Below are 18,589 nucleotides of genomic sequence, written 5' to 3'. Positions count from 1 at the left end.
ACCCACCGACTTTGTAATAAAAAATACTGTGAACCATCAGAAAATCTGAGGTAGTGTGAGTTATCTGGTAGCTTAGGACAATAGCATTGTTGATTTTTCATAGTTATTTACTTATTTTATATTTTATATGTACAAAAATGGAGAATGAAACATAAAGTGATATACAGTATATTAACGGTACTGATCGTCTTATCTTTATTTATTCATTATTTTAGTTTATTCTATCTGATTTAAAACATTCAAACTGCCGCCTTCATCTAGATCACGAAGTCACGAAGCTTGAGGTGATTTTTTGCATTTCTCGCGATATAGTGCTCCAAGCGGTTAGCAACTGTGAGTACTTGGAACAATATACTGTGCGTTGGTAGCGATCCTAGTGGCTAGCAACTAAAGTTCAACTGTCATTGAGTGCATATTCTCCGCGTATTGAGCTTCGTGACTGTATGTACTAGACTGTGGTAATAGTACTGATCAAAGCCATCTATAATTTACTATAAAATATAGGAGACTCTGGTATTGATGAGAAGTGAAGAGTACTTGCACAACTTTAGTATTACATTCAGTGAAATCCGCGCGTTGAAGCTATTATTTTTCATCCAGATATTATGAGGCACCATGCATTTCGAGTCAGTGGAGCTTGCGCAGACTACCGGCTGGTTATCGAAGTGACGATACATGACGTCACCTAGTGACGTATTTTCATTCGGCTCCTAGGTATAGTCGATATTCTCAGATAGCGTCATCTGACTGCGACTATTTGCGACCAAAAACGAGGAATTGAAGTTCGATCAGAATATTGTGGGGTTCGATATTTATCTATTTGTCAAAAGTTGATTATATCGGCTATATCGCGGTAAATTCGGAGTGGTAAAGAAATTAAACACTTTTATGAAAGAGAGGAAGACAATATTTTAACTGAATATGAAAAGCTAAGTTCTTTATGGATTTCGCGACGCGTGGCATCCATTTTGGTAAGAAATGTTCATCGAGTCATTGTAGGTTAACCATACTAGTGTTACACAATCCATAATGTATATTTATAATATAATGTGCATTACGTTACATTCTATACTTGATGTGTTGTCTCTTTATTGCTATTGCAGTAGCAGATAAGGAAGGAGCAGAATGCAACATGGACCAGCAAAAGATGCAAATGATGTTGGCCAGAATGATGGAAGAAAAACACACTTTCACGTACAAAAAACTTGTGGTCCCCATGTCAATGCGAAGTATATATTGGAAGTATTTTGGCTTTCCAGCTACTGATGATGGAGATATTTTGACAAAAGTGAAGATTGTATGTATTTTATGCAAAACACAAATAGCATATAATCGTAATACAAGCAATTTACGGATGCACTTGCAGAACAAACATGCTCATGAATTATTGGAATTGGAAGCGAATACTCCACCACGTCGTCCAAGCATGGATCCTAAAGAAAAAAGAGCACAGAAGAAATCTCTTAAAGCTCCTGGTAGCATAGGTGGACCTCCCCATATCTATACAACTGCTGCAGATGGTACTGTGCAGATAGAAGGTGATATTCAGTTCATAACAGACCCAAATATTAGCCTTCAGAACTTTGAAGATGAGGAAGGTACAAGCAATCAAAATAATGTGCGAGTTGTGTTGAAGGGTAGTAGTCCTGGATTGTCAAATCAAAATGTGGCCATTATTCTACCAGAAGACAATATTAATAGCCATATTCATGGTATGGTAGATGGAAAAACAGTGTCCGATGCAATAGCAGAGTTTGTGATTCTTGACTTGCAGTTACCTGATGTTGTGGAAGGGCGTGGTTTTCAGAGGCTTATTGCAACCTTAAGATCTCCATGTGAAATCCCAAGCAAAACGAAGCTTGAAGAGGAATTAATACCAAAAATTTACGATTCTTTTAAGGAGGCTGTACAATCAACTGTGGCATGTATTCCTGGTAAGTACGAGACACAAGTAATTATGAACTCTTATATTGCAATTCTTTGTAGAGAATGTCGATAAAAAATACATTAGACTTACAGTTATTAGTTATTAATTGTTGTGTAGAAAAAAGATCAGAATTTATGTTAGGCCTACTGAACTGAAATTTGATCATAACAGTACATTAATAACTGTTTATAGGTTATAAATGTTATGTTTGTCAAGCATGGACTGTTTTGTGTTGCTTTTTTTGAAGTCGTCTGAGCAAATTAGGCATATTGTATCTCACTGAAACTTTGCAAGGTACTGTAGTTATTAGTTATTAATTGTTGTGTAGAAAAAAGATCAGAATTTATGTTAGGCCTACTGAACTGAAATTTGATCATAACAGTACATTAATAACTGTTTATAGGTTATAAATGTTATGTTTGTCAAGCATGGACTGTTTTGTGTTGCTTTTTTTGAAGTCGTCTGAGCAAATTAGGCATATTGTATCTCACTGAAACTTTGCAAGGTACTGTAGTACAAGACGATTACTGAACCATATCATACTATGATGTATTTTTCACCAAGCAATGTAATTGTTTCGGTATTTCTGTACAGGAGTGCTACTAAAGGTAGACGTGATTTTTTTTACATACTTGCGCTTCTAGTCAAGTTACATGCATCGGCAACAAAAGAAAAATTGAGGAGGTGGTGCCAATTTGGGACAGAAAATCCACTAGTCTACTTCGCCTTCAGTCTTATTGCGTAAACACTGACACAACCACATGTGGCATACCGCAACTGAATGACACTTGAATGCATTCCCTCCAATATTGTATATTGCAGCATTGTTAACATATGAATTCATCAGTATGGTCCTTCGAAGAATTCCTGTGAAGCTTATATATGTTTATACAAATAGCGGTGCATTGAATTCAAATATTTTCACTAAAATTTGGTTTCCTTTTGTAGTGGTCTTGTACAGAATTACATTTGTTTCATGAAACCAATTTCTTTAAGTCTAAGATTAAAGTCCTGTCTTATTGAACTTATACCTTGTAAGAATGCAAATTTTCATCATATCGGTACCATATTAGGCCTAGTACAAATTTGTTACATATTGGCTTCACATCTTATGTTCCAGAGTTACTTATTGACCGACAGTCGTAAAAAAAAACTTTCAAAATTTTAATTTCGAGTAGTTGGACTTCCAAGTATATTCCATTCCACTTTGAAAATTGTGTAGCAAAAACAAAACTTTTGATTGTTTGATAAATCTTGCAAATAAGTCAGAACTTGTTTCACATTGAATAGGTGTGAAGCAATTTTATTCGACTTTATTCATGATGAAGATGTAATAACTTACAGAGGGTCGTTGTAGCACCTGAAATTTTTTATTGAGTTCAAAACTATAGGTCTACTGACCAGCAAAAAAAAAAGTATTTATGACAATTTTATGAAAACAACATATGTGTGTGCGTGTGTATCTAATGCATACACACTTCACTTGCATGATTCGGGTTCTGCATACTGCTGGTAGATGACAGGACTGTGACCCATTTTCAAGTTGCACATCACTTCGGCAGGCCACATTAAGAAAACAACGTACTTGACTATAGAAAATACTGAAACATTTAACAACATGCATGTAACTCACAGTTTTCTGTAACTTTTGCAGATCTTGAAATTTTGAAATTTTTAAAAATTACCTCTCATCACGATTTTGTCAATTTAAGGCCAATGAAAACAAAGTTAACGTTTACACTGCACCTCTTGAGGTCACTAATCACTAAAAATGAGTATTTCCACCCACTAACCATTGAAAAGCCTCTTGGGGAATGAGATTCCGCTACTCCAGCAATGTTGCCCTCAACTGCGCCAAGGTGTTGATGTCACACGGTTGGACATGCCACATGCTCGATAGGATTTATGTCGGGGCTACGAGCTGGCCAGTTTAGGGTTTGTATCCCAACTTCCTGTAGGTACTGCACAACACGACAAGCGGTATGCGGACAGGCATTATCGTGCGTGAGTATAAAGTTCCGGCCAGTGAAAGGTACAAAGGGCATCATATGGTCCTCCAGGATCTTTTGAAATGTTGTTGTTGTTTTCTAACGCCAGGCATTTGACAATAAAGTCATTTGACCTCTTGCACTCCAATATTTTTCAAAGATATAAGGATCTCTTGAAAGTACCTTTGTGGATTGAGGGTCCTGCGTTCGACAAACACGAGCTCAGTGCAGGCTACATTGCTGATACCAGCCCACACCATTACTGAGCTGCCCCCAGAGTTCTCGAGGAAAAAGCAATGGGCTATTACCTCTCTCCAGCCTTCTCCACACCCTTTCTCGTCCCTCAGCAGCTGTCATCAGTGGAGAGGACAGAGGCCCACTGCTCTGGAGTCCATCCCTGGTGCTGTCTCGCGAAAAGAAGGCGCTCTTCCCTGTTCTGTGGCTCAAGTTGTGGTCCGTATGCAGGTCTTCTGGACAGAGGATTAGCTTCTGCAAACCTCCTCCTCACTGTCCGCTCACTCACTCTCACATTCCTGACATTTTTCAGTCGATTTCTTGACTGTACTGCTGTGGTATGACGATCACGCAGAACTTGCAGTGTGAGAAATCTATCATCCCTGGCATTTGTGCTCCTCCTACAGTCTGATCCCCGTCTCTCCTGTTGTATGTTTCAAGTTCCCTATAGCGTTGCATTGCACAGTGAATGGCTACCGAGCGATGCTCTGATGACCCGAGCCACTTAACGAAGGCTGTGTCCATCCACCACCAAAGCAACTACCCTTGCGACATCTTCACGGCTAAGAGGCATGTTTTACTTACAACAGCACATGAATAACTGACTAAAATTTTAGTGAATAGTTCAAAATGGTTTCCGATATCCACAGATCATCAATAAGGATGTCACAAGATTGTAAACCTTAAAAGCTGTTACTGCATTATCCTCAATAAAATCATAGAGATAAGTACTTCGGAGATTAGGATGCAATAAACTGCTCTAAAGATGGTCATATCCTCAATTTCTTTTCACAAACAATTCAGAGGGATGTTCTAATTGTGTTAAACATCTTAAAAATGGGAAGAGAATTCTTTTATTCCTAATTATATAGAAAAATGTAATTTATTTTAAATGTTCCATTTTTTTTTGCCAGTCAGTATATTTAATACTTTGATTTCTATGTCATTATAACTAATACATACATAATGTTAACAAAAGCAGTCGTAGGAAGACGTTTCTAGTGTGCATTTTAGATTAATATTGTTACATTTTTTGCGGATCTCAAAATAATTGTCACCATAAGCTTCAGTGAAGAGCACAGCGCGTCTCTGAGAGCATGTGTTTGCATTGAGTAGATATTTATGTTTAATATATTTCAGTATATGTATCTTTATCTTGACTCGAATGATTTTCTCATCGTATGTGTGGGCAAAATGTGCCGACTCCTGAAAATTTTGGCATAATATAAGCTTGATGTAGTACATACCAAGGGGATTATAGTGCAAAGCTCTGCACTGCATAGTCCTCTCGGTAAAGTGGCAAGTTTGCCAACTTCGAAAAATGTTTCCAACTCGTTCGTATCATTGCAAAGTAATCCCCATTTGTTTATTTTGTTTTCTCGACCCTGGTGAGATGTGTGAAATGGTTTGCATAGAATATTCATTACAAAATCAATAATGAGCTTATCAAGATGTAGATTTTATTGTAACGTCAGTATAGGTAGACTAAAGTAATAAAGTACAGTACTGTACTGTAAATTATTTTCTGCAAAAATAAGTGCAAAAGTGTTTTCCTCTATTTTTATATAAGAGAAGATGTTTAATGATACTGTAACTTTTGTTAAAAAAAATTTTATGTCCTTGCAGCTGTCCATATTATCCGAGTTTTCAGTTATCTGAAGTGGCCTCGGTCCAAATTACCTTGGATAATTGGGGTTCTACTGTACTTGTAAACCCTTTTTCTCTATTGTCTATTCTGTCTCCATCCCATCCTGAATTAGTCGAACAAATGTTGAACAACATTGCTGTTATCTAAAGGCTGGTGCTTGGTTTCACACCATTAGCCCTCTTGCTTCCCAGTAGAGTCGTGTTAGATCTTTTCGGTTCTTTTTCCCCCTAGGTCTAGTTATGTACAGTATAACAGGTGTTCCTAGTCGAACAAATGTATGTATGAATAATAGACTCTCAGATGAAGTTCCATTTGGTTTGGTGTTAGTTTCGTGATAGTTATGCTGAACTTGGCTGAAACACTTATAATCTACCATAGGTACTGTGCTGAGGGAACAATATGAAGAGTTCTGACACTATCTGTGTGCTCTGACGATGTTGGAGGGATGGAGAGATGTCTCATTACAACTCACAACAAAAATATCAGTTTAAGTATGCATGTCTCGTCTTAGTTTAATAAGAGGGTTGGAATTATTTGTAAGAGGAATGTAGGTTTTATAAGTTACTATTTCTTGCTTTACTCTTATTTTATTTTAATATATATTTGATACAAGAAAATATGGGCGTGCTTCCAAACAGGGGCAGTGGCATTTCCCCTGAGGTTAGAGCCCAGTTTAGGTGTGTGTGTATTAATCGAAAAAAAGTCATATAAACATGCATCCTATTCTCAATATTTTCTAACCTCTAATTTTCGATTAATACACACACACCTAAACTGGGCTCTAACCTTAGAGGAAATACCGCTGTCCATGTTTGGAAGTGCTCCCGAAAATATATAATAATTAGGCCTATGTCCTTTTTTTAAATTTCAACAACTGATGTTTCTGTAAATGCAGTAGAGTGGGAAAAGTGCTCTTCTGCACATGTGCAGCATCTTCCATCAACATCTTTCATATTTCTCTCTCACACAAAAATGATTAACTTACTGAACACACAGACAAGTTAAAGTGTCAGAGCTGTATCAAATTTCTTAAATTCTCTCTCTCACAATTTTTATTACTCTAATCCTACAGTAAGGATCAATTATGACAGGAATGGAAACATATGTACCTATGAGATAATATTGAATAGAAATGACTAAAATGTTTCTTACAATCAACTGTTAATACTGTTACGTTTTACTTTTTTCAGCCGTCTGTTCAAGTTTCATAGTTTGTTTTTGGGATTTATTGTTCTATTTGTCCAACAGTTTTTCAAGTCAGCTCTTGCTTTTCAGGCGAAGTTGGCCTTTCTGTAGAAGAATGGACATCTGGTAATGGAGAAGTGTTTATCACCATGGCTGTACACTACCAACACCAATCAACAGAAACTATGATGGAGACCAAAGTATTGAGCACAATTCATTGTCCGTGTGACATGGATTCAACACAGTGGTCCGTAACATTAGACAATCTCTTCATGGAGTGGGACATCAAGTTAGAACGAGTGACAGCTGTGGTAGTGGCAACGACACGACCTGAAGTGTTGCGTGCTCTGTCAGACAAAGATCTCACACTAGTTCCATGTCTTGTTCATAGCCTACAGGTAAAGTGTTCACAAACTTTAATTAAATATAATGAAAGGAATGTAAAACACGTGAATTTTTAGAATAATTTTTTATCCTGAATTGAAGGAAATATTTTGTGTTGTACTCAAAGGATATATAAACTTTTTTTTTCTCTGGGCCATTAAAGACAGTTGGATATTAACCTTTATCGCATGTGCATCTGCTTTACCGGACACCTGATGTAGTGCTACATGCTGTCAGTCCAGTTCACCGGACACATTACGTGGTACTTTACTGCTGTGAGGTTATCTCGTAAACCATTTAACATAGGACTGAAATTCAAAATACACATTGCAAAAATAGTTATGGAGAATATTGTCCTATACACGCTCTTGCAACAAACTAACTTCAATGAGTCGAATATAGTTCTCAGTTTCCATAGTTTGTCATAGTTTTTGTCATTCTTTCTGTGTTGGCAATAAACTGTAGAAAACAGAGTATAATAAGGTTTTCCCAGGTCACATCTGTAGCTACAGTGCTGCTAGAGTGCTGACCTTCCGTTCAAGGTGTCCCAGGTTTGATCCGCAGCCAGATTTCTTTTTAGTAAGTTATTTTACAATGCTGTATCAACATCTTAGGTTATCTGAATGAGATGAAGGTAATAATGCCGGTGAAATGAGTCCGGGGTCCAGCACCAATAGTTACCCAGCATTTGTTCATATTGGGTTGAGGGAAAATCCCGGAAAAAATCTTAACCAGGTGACTTTTCCCAACTGGGATTCGAACCTGGGCCACCTGGTTTTGTGGCCAGATGCGCTAACCGTTACTCCACAGATGTGGATGCCAGGTCGTGATGGACAAAGAAGACGTTGCAGAGGGTTTTTCTCGTGGTACTCCCATTGCTCTCATTCCACTAACACACTTCACTCCCCCCTCATTTCATCTATAATCCACAATAGTAAAAATAGGCTGGGGTGAAGTCTTGGGGTAGTACGGGTTTTAGATGCTTATATAGGAATGGCTTGGGGCTCACAAGGCCACTCACTTGCGGGATTCCCAACTGGGATTCGAACCTGGGCCACCTGGTTTTGTGGCCAGATGCGCTAACCGTTACTCCACAGATGTGGATGCCAGGTCGTGATGGACAAAGAAGACGTTGCAGAGGGTTTTTCTCGGGGTACTCCCATTTCTCTCATTCCACTAACACACTTCACTCCCCCCTCATTTCATCTATAATCCACAATAGTAAAAATAGGCTGGGGTGAAGTCTTGGGGTAGTACGGGTTTTAGATGCTTATATAGGAATGGCTTGGGGCTCACAAGGCCACTCACTTGCGGACGGGATCTGGCTCTATCAGGGGCTGAGACAGGATGGCCCACCTGTCAGCATCAGCTGATCACGAAGGACTTGGGGCTCCGAGTCCCTGGGCCTTATAAGGCTACTCGTCTGTGAAGCTGGACCTGGATCTATCAGGGGCTGAGGCAGGATGACCCACTTGTTAGAGTCGGATTCACAAATGCCACCCAGGTCACCTGTCAGACTTGGACCCGTCCCGGGTCCAGCCACGTCAAAGTCAAGCCAAGGCTTTCCCAGGCTCCTGTGTCCTATTGGAATGTTTGTCTTTAAGAATTCTGGCTGTTCTATTTTCTGGAGACAAGTTTTTTCATTACACTGTTCTTCTTGTCATCCATGATTCTGTTGATGAATTCTGCTCTCCTCTTTTATATCTTGGTTTAAAATGTAATCAAGTCTGGTTTTCCTAGCTATTTTTCTTAAGGTATTCATGTCACTTTCCGAAATTTGTTTAGTTTTACTAATGCTGGCCTCATTTCAGGGATAGTAACATTGGTAATTCATCAAGAAATTTAAACATTTAAATAATAGAACAAATAATTTCTGTTTAACAGCTTTGCACTGGAGCCTGCTTTGAACAACCAGATGTTGCCGCAATATTAAATAAATGTAGAACTGCTATTGGACTCATCGCTAGGAGCAATACAGCAACAACAGCACTTCGTATTCAGGAGCAAATGATGCAGGTTTGTAATGACTTAAATATTCTTCATACTTAAGAAGGAATCTCTTAGAATACAAAATATGTTGTTGTTGTTTTCTAATGCCAGGCGTTTGACAATAAAGTCATTTGACTTCTTGCACTCCAATATTTTTCAAAAATATTATCATGGCCAGCCACTGAAGCACAGATTTTGAGGTGTTCCGAATCCATTTCTTGGTTTGAGTCGCACAATGGGCAGTTAGGGGACTGATATATTCCAATTCTATGCAGGTGTTTGGCCAAACAATCATGGCCTGTTGCCAATCTAAATGCAGCTACAGACTATTTTCGTGGTAAATCGGAAATTAACTGTGGGTTATGATGCAGAGAGTTCCATTTTTTCCCTTGGGATTGTGTTATCAAATTTTGTTTGTTGAAGTCTAAGTATGTAGATTTAATAAATCTTTTCACAGAGTAATACGTAGATTTAGTAACAGGTCTGTAAGTAGCAGTGCTGCCCTTCTTTGCTAAAGCATCCGCATTCTCGTTTCCCAGGATTCCACAGTGGGATGGTATCCATTGGAATACAATTCTTTTATTGAGTGATATTAATTGAGAGAGCATTTTAGTTATTTCTGCTGTTTGAGATGAAGGTGTATGTTTAGAGACTATTGATAGAATAGCTGTTTTGAAGTCTGACAATATAACTGCATTCTTAAATTTATTGATGTGGCATAGAAGATTCCTGAGACTTTCACTTATTGCAATGATTTCTCCATCAAAACTTGTTGTTCCATACCCAAGAGATCTATAAAGTGAGAAGAGACAGCACGTAACACCTGCACCGGCACCTTGTTCTCTGGAGATCAAGGATCCGTCAGCGTATAAATGAAGCCAGTTTTGTGGAGGGTACCTAATATTAATTGTCTCTAAAGAATACAAATTTTCTCCAATAAGAATACAAAATATACCACTGTAGATATTAGATATTATTAAACATTTCTTTAATAACGTACAATATGCAGCTGCAGGTAATTAATTTCCACAATATTACTTACAGCTTGAGGAGAATGGATTAAAGATGGACTATCCCAGAGTGTGGACGTCAACATACACAATGCTAGAACAGATGCTTGTGCGCAAAGGTATCATGGCATCAGTTCTGGATAACATTGAGGCTGTTGACAGAGATGCCATTACAATGACTGAAGATGAATGGAAAATTGTGGAAGATCTAGTCATGGTTTTGGAGCCGTTTAAGGTATGTTCGTGCATTATAATATTTTAAAAGTTAGATTCTGAATATGAACAAGCACTAAGTACATACAGCTTGATTCAGGGATTTTGGCCCCTGCAAAAAGTAAGTAGATAGACTAAGAGCGAGTTACTCATCACTACTGGTGGACTGGGTTACATAGGTCAGGCTACGCAGTCATAACACCTATTCCTTCCTTCTTATCATGTCATGGTACAGTCCTCCTTAAAACACAATATACTTCCACACGTCCCGTTACTAACCACTACGTCTGTTGACTAAACAATGTCATGATGACATATTTTCTTGACATGAGTGTCCCTCAACTTCGAGCATAGATATTATTTTCATTCTTCCTCTTTCCTCTTCCCTTCCTATGCAAATTTGTGATTAAATTTCTTTCTTATGACGCAACACATAGGTCACTCACTAGCCAAACAACCAAGGACAGGGACCATTAATGCTGAATCGAGCTGTAATGGCCTACCATTTGAACCACTACATCTTAGGAAGTATTCGCACATGCTCAGTGCACCCCTTATTTCCCTGAGCCATCTGGTCTTGTTCTTGTTGATGTCAGAAGGGCATTTTTAACCCTCACAATTGGTATTTCTTTGTTAAAACCAAATTTTATTTAAAAAAAAAAAAACGAAGACCCTGAGGTAAATTATTATCACCTGATTTTATTTGATTTGACGTGGAATTACTCCACTGCATATGTATGTAGGTTGCAAAAATTTAAAATTGGTATCGAGCAGTGAGGGAAGTGGGGAAAAAACCAGAGGCGGCATGTACCCCCAAGATTTTCCTCAGGCATACCTCGATTTATAAAAAGGCATACCTCTCCATTATAACATAGACATAAATTATGTATAAAATAAATTGTTTTGTACAGTCAGTAACGCAATTCTTTGAAGCTTACGAAACACATTAAATTTCTTAATAAAATAATTTCAAGTTACTTCAGTTATTTACTAGATCATTTTACAATGTCCTTTGAGACTTATCATTTAAAATAATATTAAAGCTTCAAAGTGCCTTACTTAATTGTATTTTTTTAACATTAATTTACATTTACAGGATGATGACTTCATTGTTAAATCCAGAGCATTAGATACACACACACACACATTTTCTTTTTTGTTCATTTGAATTGATTAGGATGCCGACATTTTAAATCCAAGGTTTGGACGGCTATCATTTTGATGATCTTCTCTCTAAAAAGTGCAACAACAAAAAATGACAGTCATTAAATTGGCAACAATGGCTACCACAAGCTACAGACTACAGCCTTCTATACTTGAAATACTACTGTTGTAAGCATTCCAGGGGTTGAGCTTATCAAATAAGCGTGTCTAAATACACACTGAATACAGTTCCAGAAGGCTATGGTTTAGATTTACGAAGCTAACATATAATACTCTTTGCTGAGAAGGAATGTATAAATAAATTTTTACAATCACATTTTTTCAGTGTCGGTATGTCATTTTTCACTAACTGTATGTTTTCTGGCCATAGAAACCAGTAGTGGTATTCCATACTGTCACATACCGGTTTACTTCTCTCACTGGTATCAAGTAAATTGAAACAGTACCAGAAGAGCCAATGACGTGTTGTCAAGTGCTCGACTTTGAAAAACCAATGACTGCAAATTATCTTATGTGGTAATAATTATGTTTTAGGTGACAATAATGACACTGAGTGAAGAGAAGACGCCGCTAATCTCACTACTGAAGCCTCTTCTTTGGCAGTTGAATAGTTCTCACCTAAAAGCTAAGGAAGCCGACTCTGAGACAGCTAGAGCATTTAAAGAAGCTCTTTCAGAGAGTCTGTCAGAAAGGTAAACTGTCTTTTACTTCAAACACTCTTTGTTCATGATATTCTGTGACGTTTTCTGTAATTGGAATTTTCTCTACAGGTATAATGATTCAGCAGTGAATCTACTACTACAGACAGCCACCACACTTGATCCTCGCTTTAAGTTGCTACCTTATGCCTCCGAGGAAGATAAGAATATTATATCGACTTCAATGAAACATATGCTTATTAAATTCATAGAGGAAGAAAGAGGCAGGAACTCAGGAAATGTCGAAGAGTCTTCCCCAAGCAAGAAAAGTCGTCTGTCTGGTAAGAAATTTTATTCAGTAACATGTAATCAAGTTGATGAAAGCTATAGCATCAGCATCGTATCATCATCATATTCTTCAATTTGTCTTGGAATTTTGTCATTCTCCACTTCTTGATATACTTCCTTCAATTCAGTTTGTAATTTTGAATAAATTCTAAAATTCCTTACATTCTTGAATATTTGAATTCTGTTTATATTTCGGAAGTGAATATTACCAGTTATTTTCTTACACTTAAACTCGAAGTGGTTTAGTTTTGTGTTTGCTGTGGATGCTTAAGTATATTTTGCAATTGTAGTATAGCAGAATCGTGTAAATAATACAAATAGTTCGTAATGAAATTTTATTATGTTGAAACTCTGTAAAATTACTCAAATTAGACACTTTAAAACACGTCGTACTTTGTGGCACCATCATTTCTCCCTTTATGCATTTGCCTGTGTTAAATTTCTGTACATATTTAGTAACAAATATTATGTATATTATTTGTTGATGACGGAGGAAAATTCACTCCAGCGACGAGGATCGAACCCAGAACCCCATTTCTACACAGTGGGTGTTCTGTCACAGAGCTAAGCTGAGGCTCAATCCACAGCACCAGATCGAATCTTTCTTTTTTTAGTTTTTTCCCTTTGTGGCCTTTGTCCATGTTCAATATAGCCTATATTATGTCATCATACAAGGAGCGCTCTCATGTGAGTGACATGTGGCTGGGACTTCACAGTTTATTTGCGCTGTTAGACGAATCATTATCACCAAGGTTTGGGCCATTTGATCCGTTCCTTCTCAGAGAAATTGATCTTCCTGTCTATTATAAGGTCTACCTATACTCCGTCGTCCAACTGGGGTATAGTTCAAAAGTAATTTTGGGAACCTGTCTTCATCCATACGTTCAATATGTTCTTTCCAGTCTTCTTTACATTGTAATAATTTGTCATTGAGGTTAAAAATCTTAAGTTCAGCACGTATGTCTTAAGATCTTTTATGATCTAAGAGAGTAAACCCCGCAACTGATCTCAAAAATCTCATCTCTGCAGCCTCTATCTTCCTTCTGTCTGATTTATTCAAAGTCCAGTTCTCGCTGCCGTATGTGAACATAGGGACTGACATAACTTTATAAAACTTACAGTGGACTTCAAAGTTTTACATCTTAAGATCCTTCTTATAGTGCCACACATTCCTTGGAACTTATTCACTTTATAAGTTGTATCGTTTTTCTGGCAGTATGATACATTGCACCCTAGGTAATTGAAGGAGTTAACCTGTTCAATTATTTTACCTTCTATGACTATTTTAGTTCTTAAATGGTATTTACCTATGAAGGCCATAGTTTTGGTTTTGGCTGATGATATCTTTAAATTATATCCTTTTATTATATTTATAAGTTTATTTGTTGCTAATTGCAAACCATCTTCCGAATCATTAAAAGTGACCATATCATCAGCAAACAAAATAGTATTTAAAATGCGATTATTAATAATAAAATTCTTAAAAGGTATACTTTGCCATTCACGAATGACTGCGTCGCTGTTAGACGAATAACCTATGTAAAGATTATTAATTTTTTGTTCTTACAGAATTATCTGTTATGGTTATTATTTGTTGATGTCTGAGAAAAATTTACTCCGGCACCGAGGATTGAACCCAGGACCCCCACTGAGCTAATCCAAGGCTCAATCCACAGCACCGGATCTTTCTCCTTTGGTCTCTGTACATATTATTTCTCATTATTCATTAAAATTACATTTCTACAGGTATGGAATTCCTCCTGGGAGATCTGTGTTCATCAAAGACAGGAATGCCTGCTGAAGAAAGAGCCAACCTAGAGCTTGTTCAATACCAGTCAGAGAGTACCGCTGCCCTGGACTACTGTCCTCTGCAATGGTGGGCCAAAGCTGCAGCTAAATGTCCGAACCTGGCACGTCTTGCCCGTAAATATAATTGTGTACCAGCATCTGCCACACCTCCACACCGTATTCCACAAGAGAACCAAGTTCTGTATGACATGAGACGAGCTTGCCTTGGTCCTGAACTCGTAGACAAACTTCTCTTCCTCAACGGGAATCATAATGTCTGAAGTGCTGAAGAAAATTCTTCCTGTTTTACCCAAAGATTTTGAGACTAATAATCTGGTAAGTGTTAATGACTTTATTATACAGTAGAATCTCAATTTTCTGACCCCTGGTTATCCATTTTGCAGATCAATATATTAGTTTCATAGTTTTTTTTAACTCAAACAATATAATTATAATATGAAATAAGAGAAATGCTCTATGAAAAGATTTATTAAATCTACATACTTAGACTTCAACAAACAAAATTTGATAACACAATCTCAAGGGAAAAAATGGAACTCTCTGTGTCATAATCCACAGTTAATTCCCGATTTACCACGAAAATCGTCTGTAGCTGCATTTGGACTGGCAACAGGCCATGACTGTTTGGCCAAAAACCTGCATAGAATTGGAATATATCAGTCCCCTAACTGCCCATTGTGCAACTCAAACCAAGAAATGGATTCGAAACACCAAAATCTGTGCTTCAATGGCTGACCATGACAATATCTTTGAAAAATATTAGAGTGCAAGAGGTCAAATGACTATTGTCAAATGCCTGGCATTAGAAAACAACAACAACATTTATACTAATTCTCCTGCCTGAACATGCTGATTTCTGACAGAAAATGTACACTGCTAACATTGATAATAAAATCAAAATAATCAATTGTTGCAATTTGCCTCGAGTTCTGACAGTTTTGATAGACTAAACGAAGGAAAACTATGAAAGAATCCAACATGAAAACTTTAGATGTAGCCCTTTGCACCTGATATCAACAGAAGCTTAGTGAAGGTACTCCAAGATATTTAATGAGAAATTTAAATTTCCAGAATCTTTCACTGCCTCGCATAGATGGTTTCATTGTTTAAAGACAGGTACAAGGCACAGCCTCCAAGAACTACATATCCATGGAGGAAAACTTAATGGTGACATTGGTGCTGTGCAGTGTTTTAAATGTGAATTTAATCGTATTGTTGAAAAGTAAGGGTTACACAGAGTCAAGTCTATAATGCAGATGAAATCAGTTTCTTATTGGAAACGTCTGCCAATAAAAACTCTTAGCAGCTGTGCCAGAAGAAAAGACTCCTAGCTATAAATTTAGTAAGAAACGAATCAGCTTACTGAGTTGTGCAAATGCTAATAGGAATTATAAATTTAAACTTGCTGCAATTGGCAAAGCTAAAATTCAGCACTATTTGGAAGGGATTCAGTCAATTTTTACCATTGAGTTATAATAATACAAATCGGCAAGGACTCAAAACATTTTTAAAAACTGGTTTCACTCGAAATTTGTACCTCAAGTATGCGAATTGCTGAGGTCAAAAGGTTTACCACTTAAAACTGTATTGTTCCTGGAAATAAACTCCTTCAAAGTGAACTCAAGTCGACAGCTGGAAACATCTTTGTATTGTAATGCTTCATCACTTATACAACCGATGGACCAGGTTGTCATAGTTATAAATAAAAGGCATTACAGAAGAGAACTGCTAGGTTTTCTGTTGGATCAAGAAGACGGAATGGTAGAATTGTGGAAAACAATTAACATTAAGGATGCCCTGTACTTGACACACATGTTATGAGTCTGAACATTAAATGGTCATGGAAGAAAATAATCCTGATGTGGAGGACATTGCCAGATTGTTCTGGGGATTCGAGCAGCAGGAAGATACAAAGTTCAGCTTGTGCAGGATGAAGAAATTGATGGAGAATAAATTTCAGTTTAATGAGAATGATGAATTTTTACATATTTTTAATTACAGTGGCTGGAAAATTATTCTGAACTTTCCAGCCACAACATACATAGCAATGATGAAATTGTGACTGGAACCTTGAGCAAGACTACTGTTCCTGCCAATGAGAGGAGCAAGGGGAAGGAAGAAAAGTTGGTGTCAACAAGTATTCTCTTGCAGATCGCCTTGGAGTTCATTATAAAGCAACACAATAATAACCACAGAACACAACTGAAGCAAGCAACACTACAAGAGATAACACTCGACATTAATGTTGCTCATAATACGTTGAGAGTTTTTAAACTATTGAAAAGAACCAATCACAATCCATTTTTGCATTTTAAAAGAACCAGTCATAATAAATTAACTCTTTGTTTTAGAAATTTAAACATGAGAAGTGCATCCAACATTACGATTATATATTGCGACAGGTAGCAATTGAAAATGTAATGTTTACATTATATGGGGATTTTTTTCCCCCCCTACATATTACTGTAAAAAATGTTGGTGCATACATTATGCGATGTCTGTCACATGAGTAAATACGATATTTATGACAACCCAGGAAACGTGTTAACACAACTTGGAATGGAATTTAACTGAGGGGGGCACGGATGGCCCAGCACTGCGACTTGTTGAGATCTATTGAGCTAACCCACAGATCCCCTACGCGCACCGACCCTAACCACATGACTCCCTTAATGACCGGTTCCTACAGCCGACAGAAATCCATATACCATTCCTGCTTCGGCATCTCTCCCCAAGGCCCCACTGTTGGTCCGAGGCAAAACTCCTTCCCCGAGTAGGTCCGCCTCGGGTGCTCGTTGCAGAAGCCATCCAACATTGCTTAACTACATTCCACAGAGACCGGTCGAGAGAGCCAGCAGCTTTAGGATGCCCCCTATAGAGTGATTTGAAAAACCGGAAATGGGATGATGAGGAAAGGATGATGGGGGAGGAAAGGAAGAGGCAAAGATGAGTGGGGTTCCAATCGCCTGATAAAGTTACTTGATATTCATCCATAGGAGTGAGGGAAAAACCTCACCCAGGCAACTCGTTCTGACTGGGAATCAAACCCGGGACTTAATGAGAGTCTGTCTTTTCAGGAACAAAATAAGTTTTTACCTAAAATCTGATGTCTAATAATATGTTGTTGTTTTCTAATACCAGGCATTTGACAAAGTCATTTGACCTCTTGCACTCCAATATTTTTCAAAGATATTGTCATGGTCAGCCACTGAAGCACAGATTTTGAGGTGTTCCGAATCCATTTCTTGGTTTGAGTTGCACAATGGGCAGTTAGGAGACTGATATATTCCAATTCTATGCAGGTGTTTGGCCAAACAGTCATGGCCTGTTGCCAATCTAAATGCAGCTACTTTCTAATAATAATAATAATAATAGTTTCTCATATTACCTTGCAAAGCAACTAAATTTATGAGGGTTTAATTTTTACATATTTTTAATTACAGAGACTTCAGGATATCATCTATACAGGTAACTGTAGTGCATTTTGCAGTGAATGATCATCAATGTCAACAGAGAAGTGATTCGAAGAGACCTGCATGGGTGGTATCATGGTATTTGAAGTGATTGTAGCATAAATGATTAATTTTGCTCCTATAGAAGGTGCATTAAAGATATGCTTTACAGCTATATGCTGTAAGGTCTGAGGAAAGAGTTTGGGAAGTGTGATATTGTACAATTTTGAAATGTTTTTATACATTGCTGTACATAATTAAATTAGAACTTTTATTTAATACATTAAAATATTTAAGATATTGTACATAATTGTTGTGTCTCAAATGTCTACTCAGTGTTTCATGTCCTGACATTCCATTGGTTTGTTGTAAAATAAAGCGAGTGTATTATCAAGCAAAGTGCCTTCCTTCACACCTATGTACAGGAAGTTGAAGTACCACATACAGAATACAGACAAATAAGGAAAATGTGACGAATTTCTTGTCTGCAGTTATTAAGCACCATGACACTTAATGTTAATGCTTCCACCTATACAGAAAGCCAGCAGTATTGGCAGTAAGAATGTGCCTGCAACCTTGACCCTCAAGGAAATACCCCTA

General features: G+C 37.5%; 1 protein-coding gene across 1 annotated transcript; it reads left to right on the top strand.

The window, feature by feature from the left end:
- The first annotated feature begins 704 nt into the window (after positions 1–704).
- On the top strand, positions 705–18,488 carry LOC138701762 (E3 SUMO-protein ligase ZBED1-like). The gene is made up of 9 exons (XM_069828990.1): positions 705–971; positions 1,104–1,934; positions 7,073–7,380; positions 9,251–9,382; positions 10,400–10,600; positions 12,277–12,434; positions 12,513–12,721; positions 14,475–14,852; positions 17,981–18,488. Exons 1-8 carry the CDS (start codon positions 941–943, stop codon positions 14,795–14,797), a joined length of 2,193 nt encoding a protein of 730 aa, XP_069685091.1. The 5' UTR covers positions 705–940; the 3' UTR covers positions 14,798–14,852; positions 17,981–18,488.
- The last annotated feature ends 101 nt before the right edge of the window (positions 18,489–18,589 follow it).

Source organism: Periplaneta americana, chromosome 6, assembly GCF_040183065.1.
Source record: "Periplaneta americana isolate PAMFEO1 chromosome 6, P.americana_PAMFEO1_priV1, whole genome shotgun sequence".
Classification (NCBI taxonomy): domain Eukaryota; kingdom Metazoa; phylum Arthropoda; class Insecta; order Blattodea; family Blattidae; genus Periplaneta; species Periplaneta americana.
Note: the sequence above shows the minus strand (reverse complement) of the source record. Positions and strands in the feature narration are given on the sequence as shown.

Bases quoted from the DNA above. Each gene is read 5' to 3' on its own strand.
- LOC138701762 (XM_069828990.1), top strand. From the start codon at position 941: ATGGATTTCGCGACGCGTGGCATCCATTTTG. The intron at 7,381-9,250 runs GTAAAGTGTTCA...TCTGTTTAACAG, and splicing joins GTCTTGTTCATAGCCTACAG to CTTTGCACTGGAGCCTGCTT. The intron at 10,601-12,276 runs GTATGTTCGTGC...ATTATGTTTTAG, and splicing joins TGGTTTTGGAGCCGTTTAAG to GTGACAATAATGACACTGAG.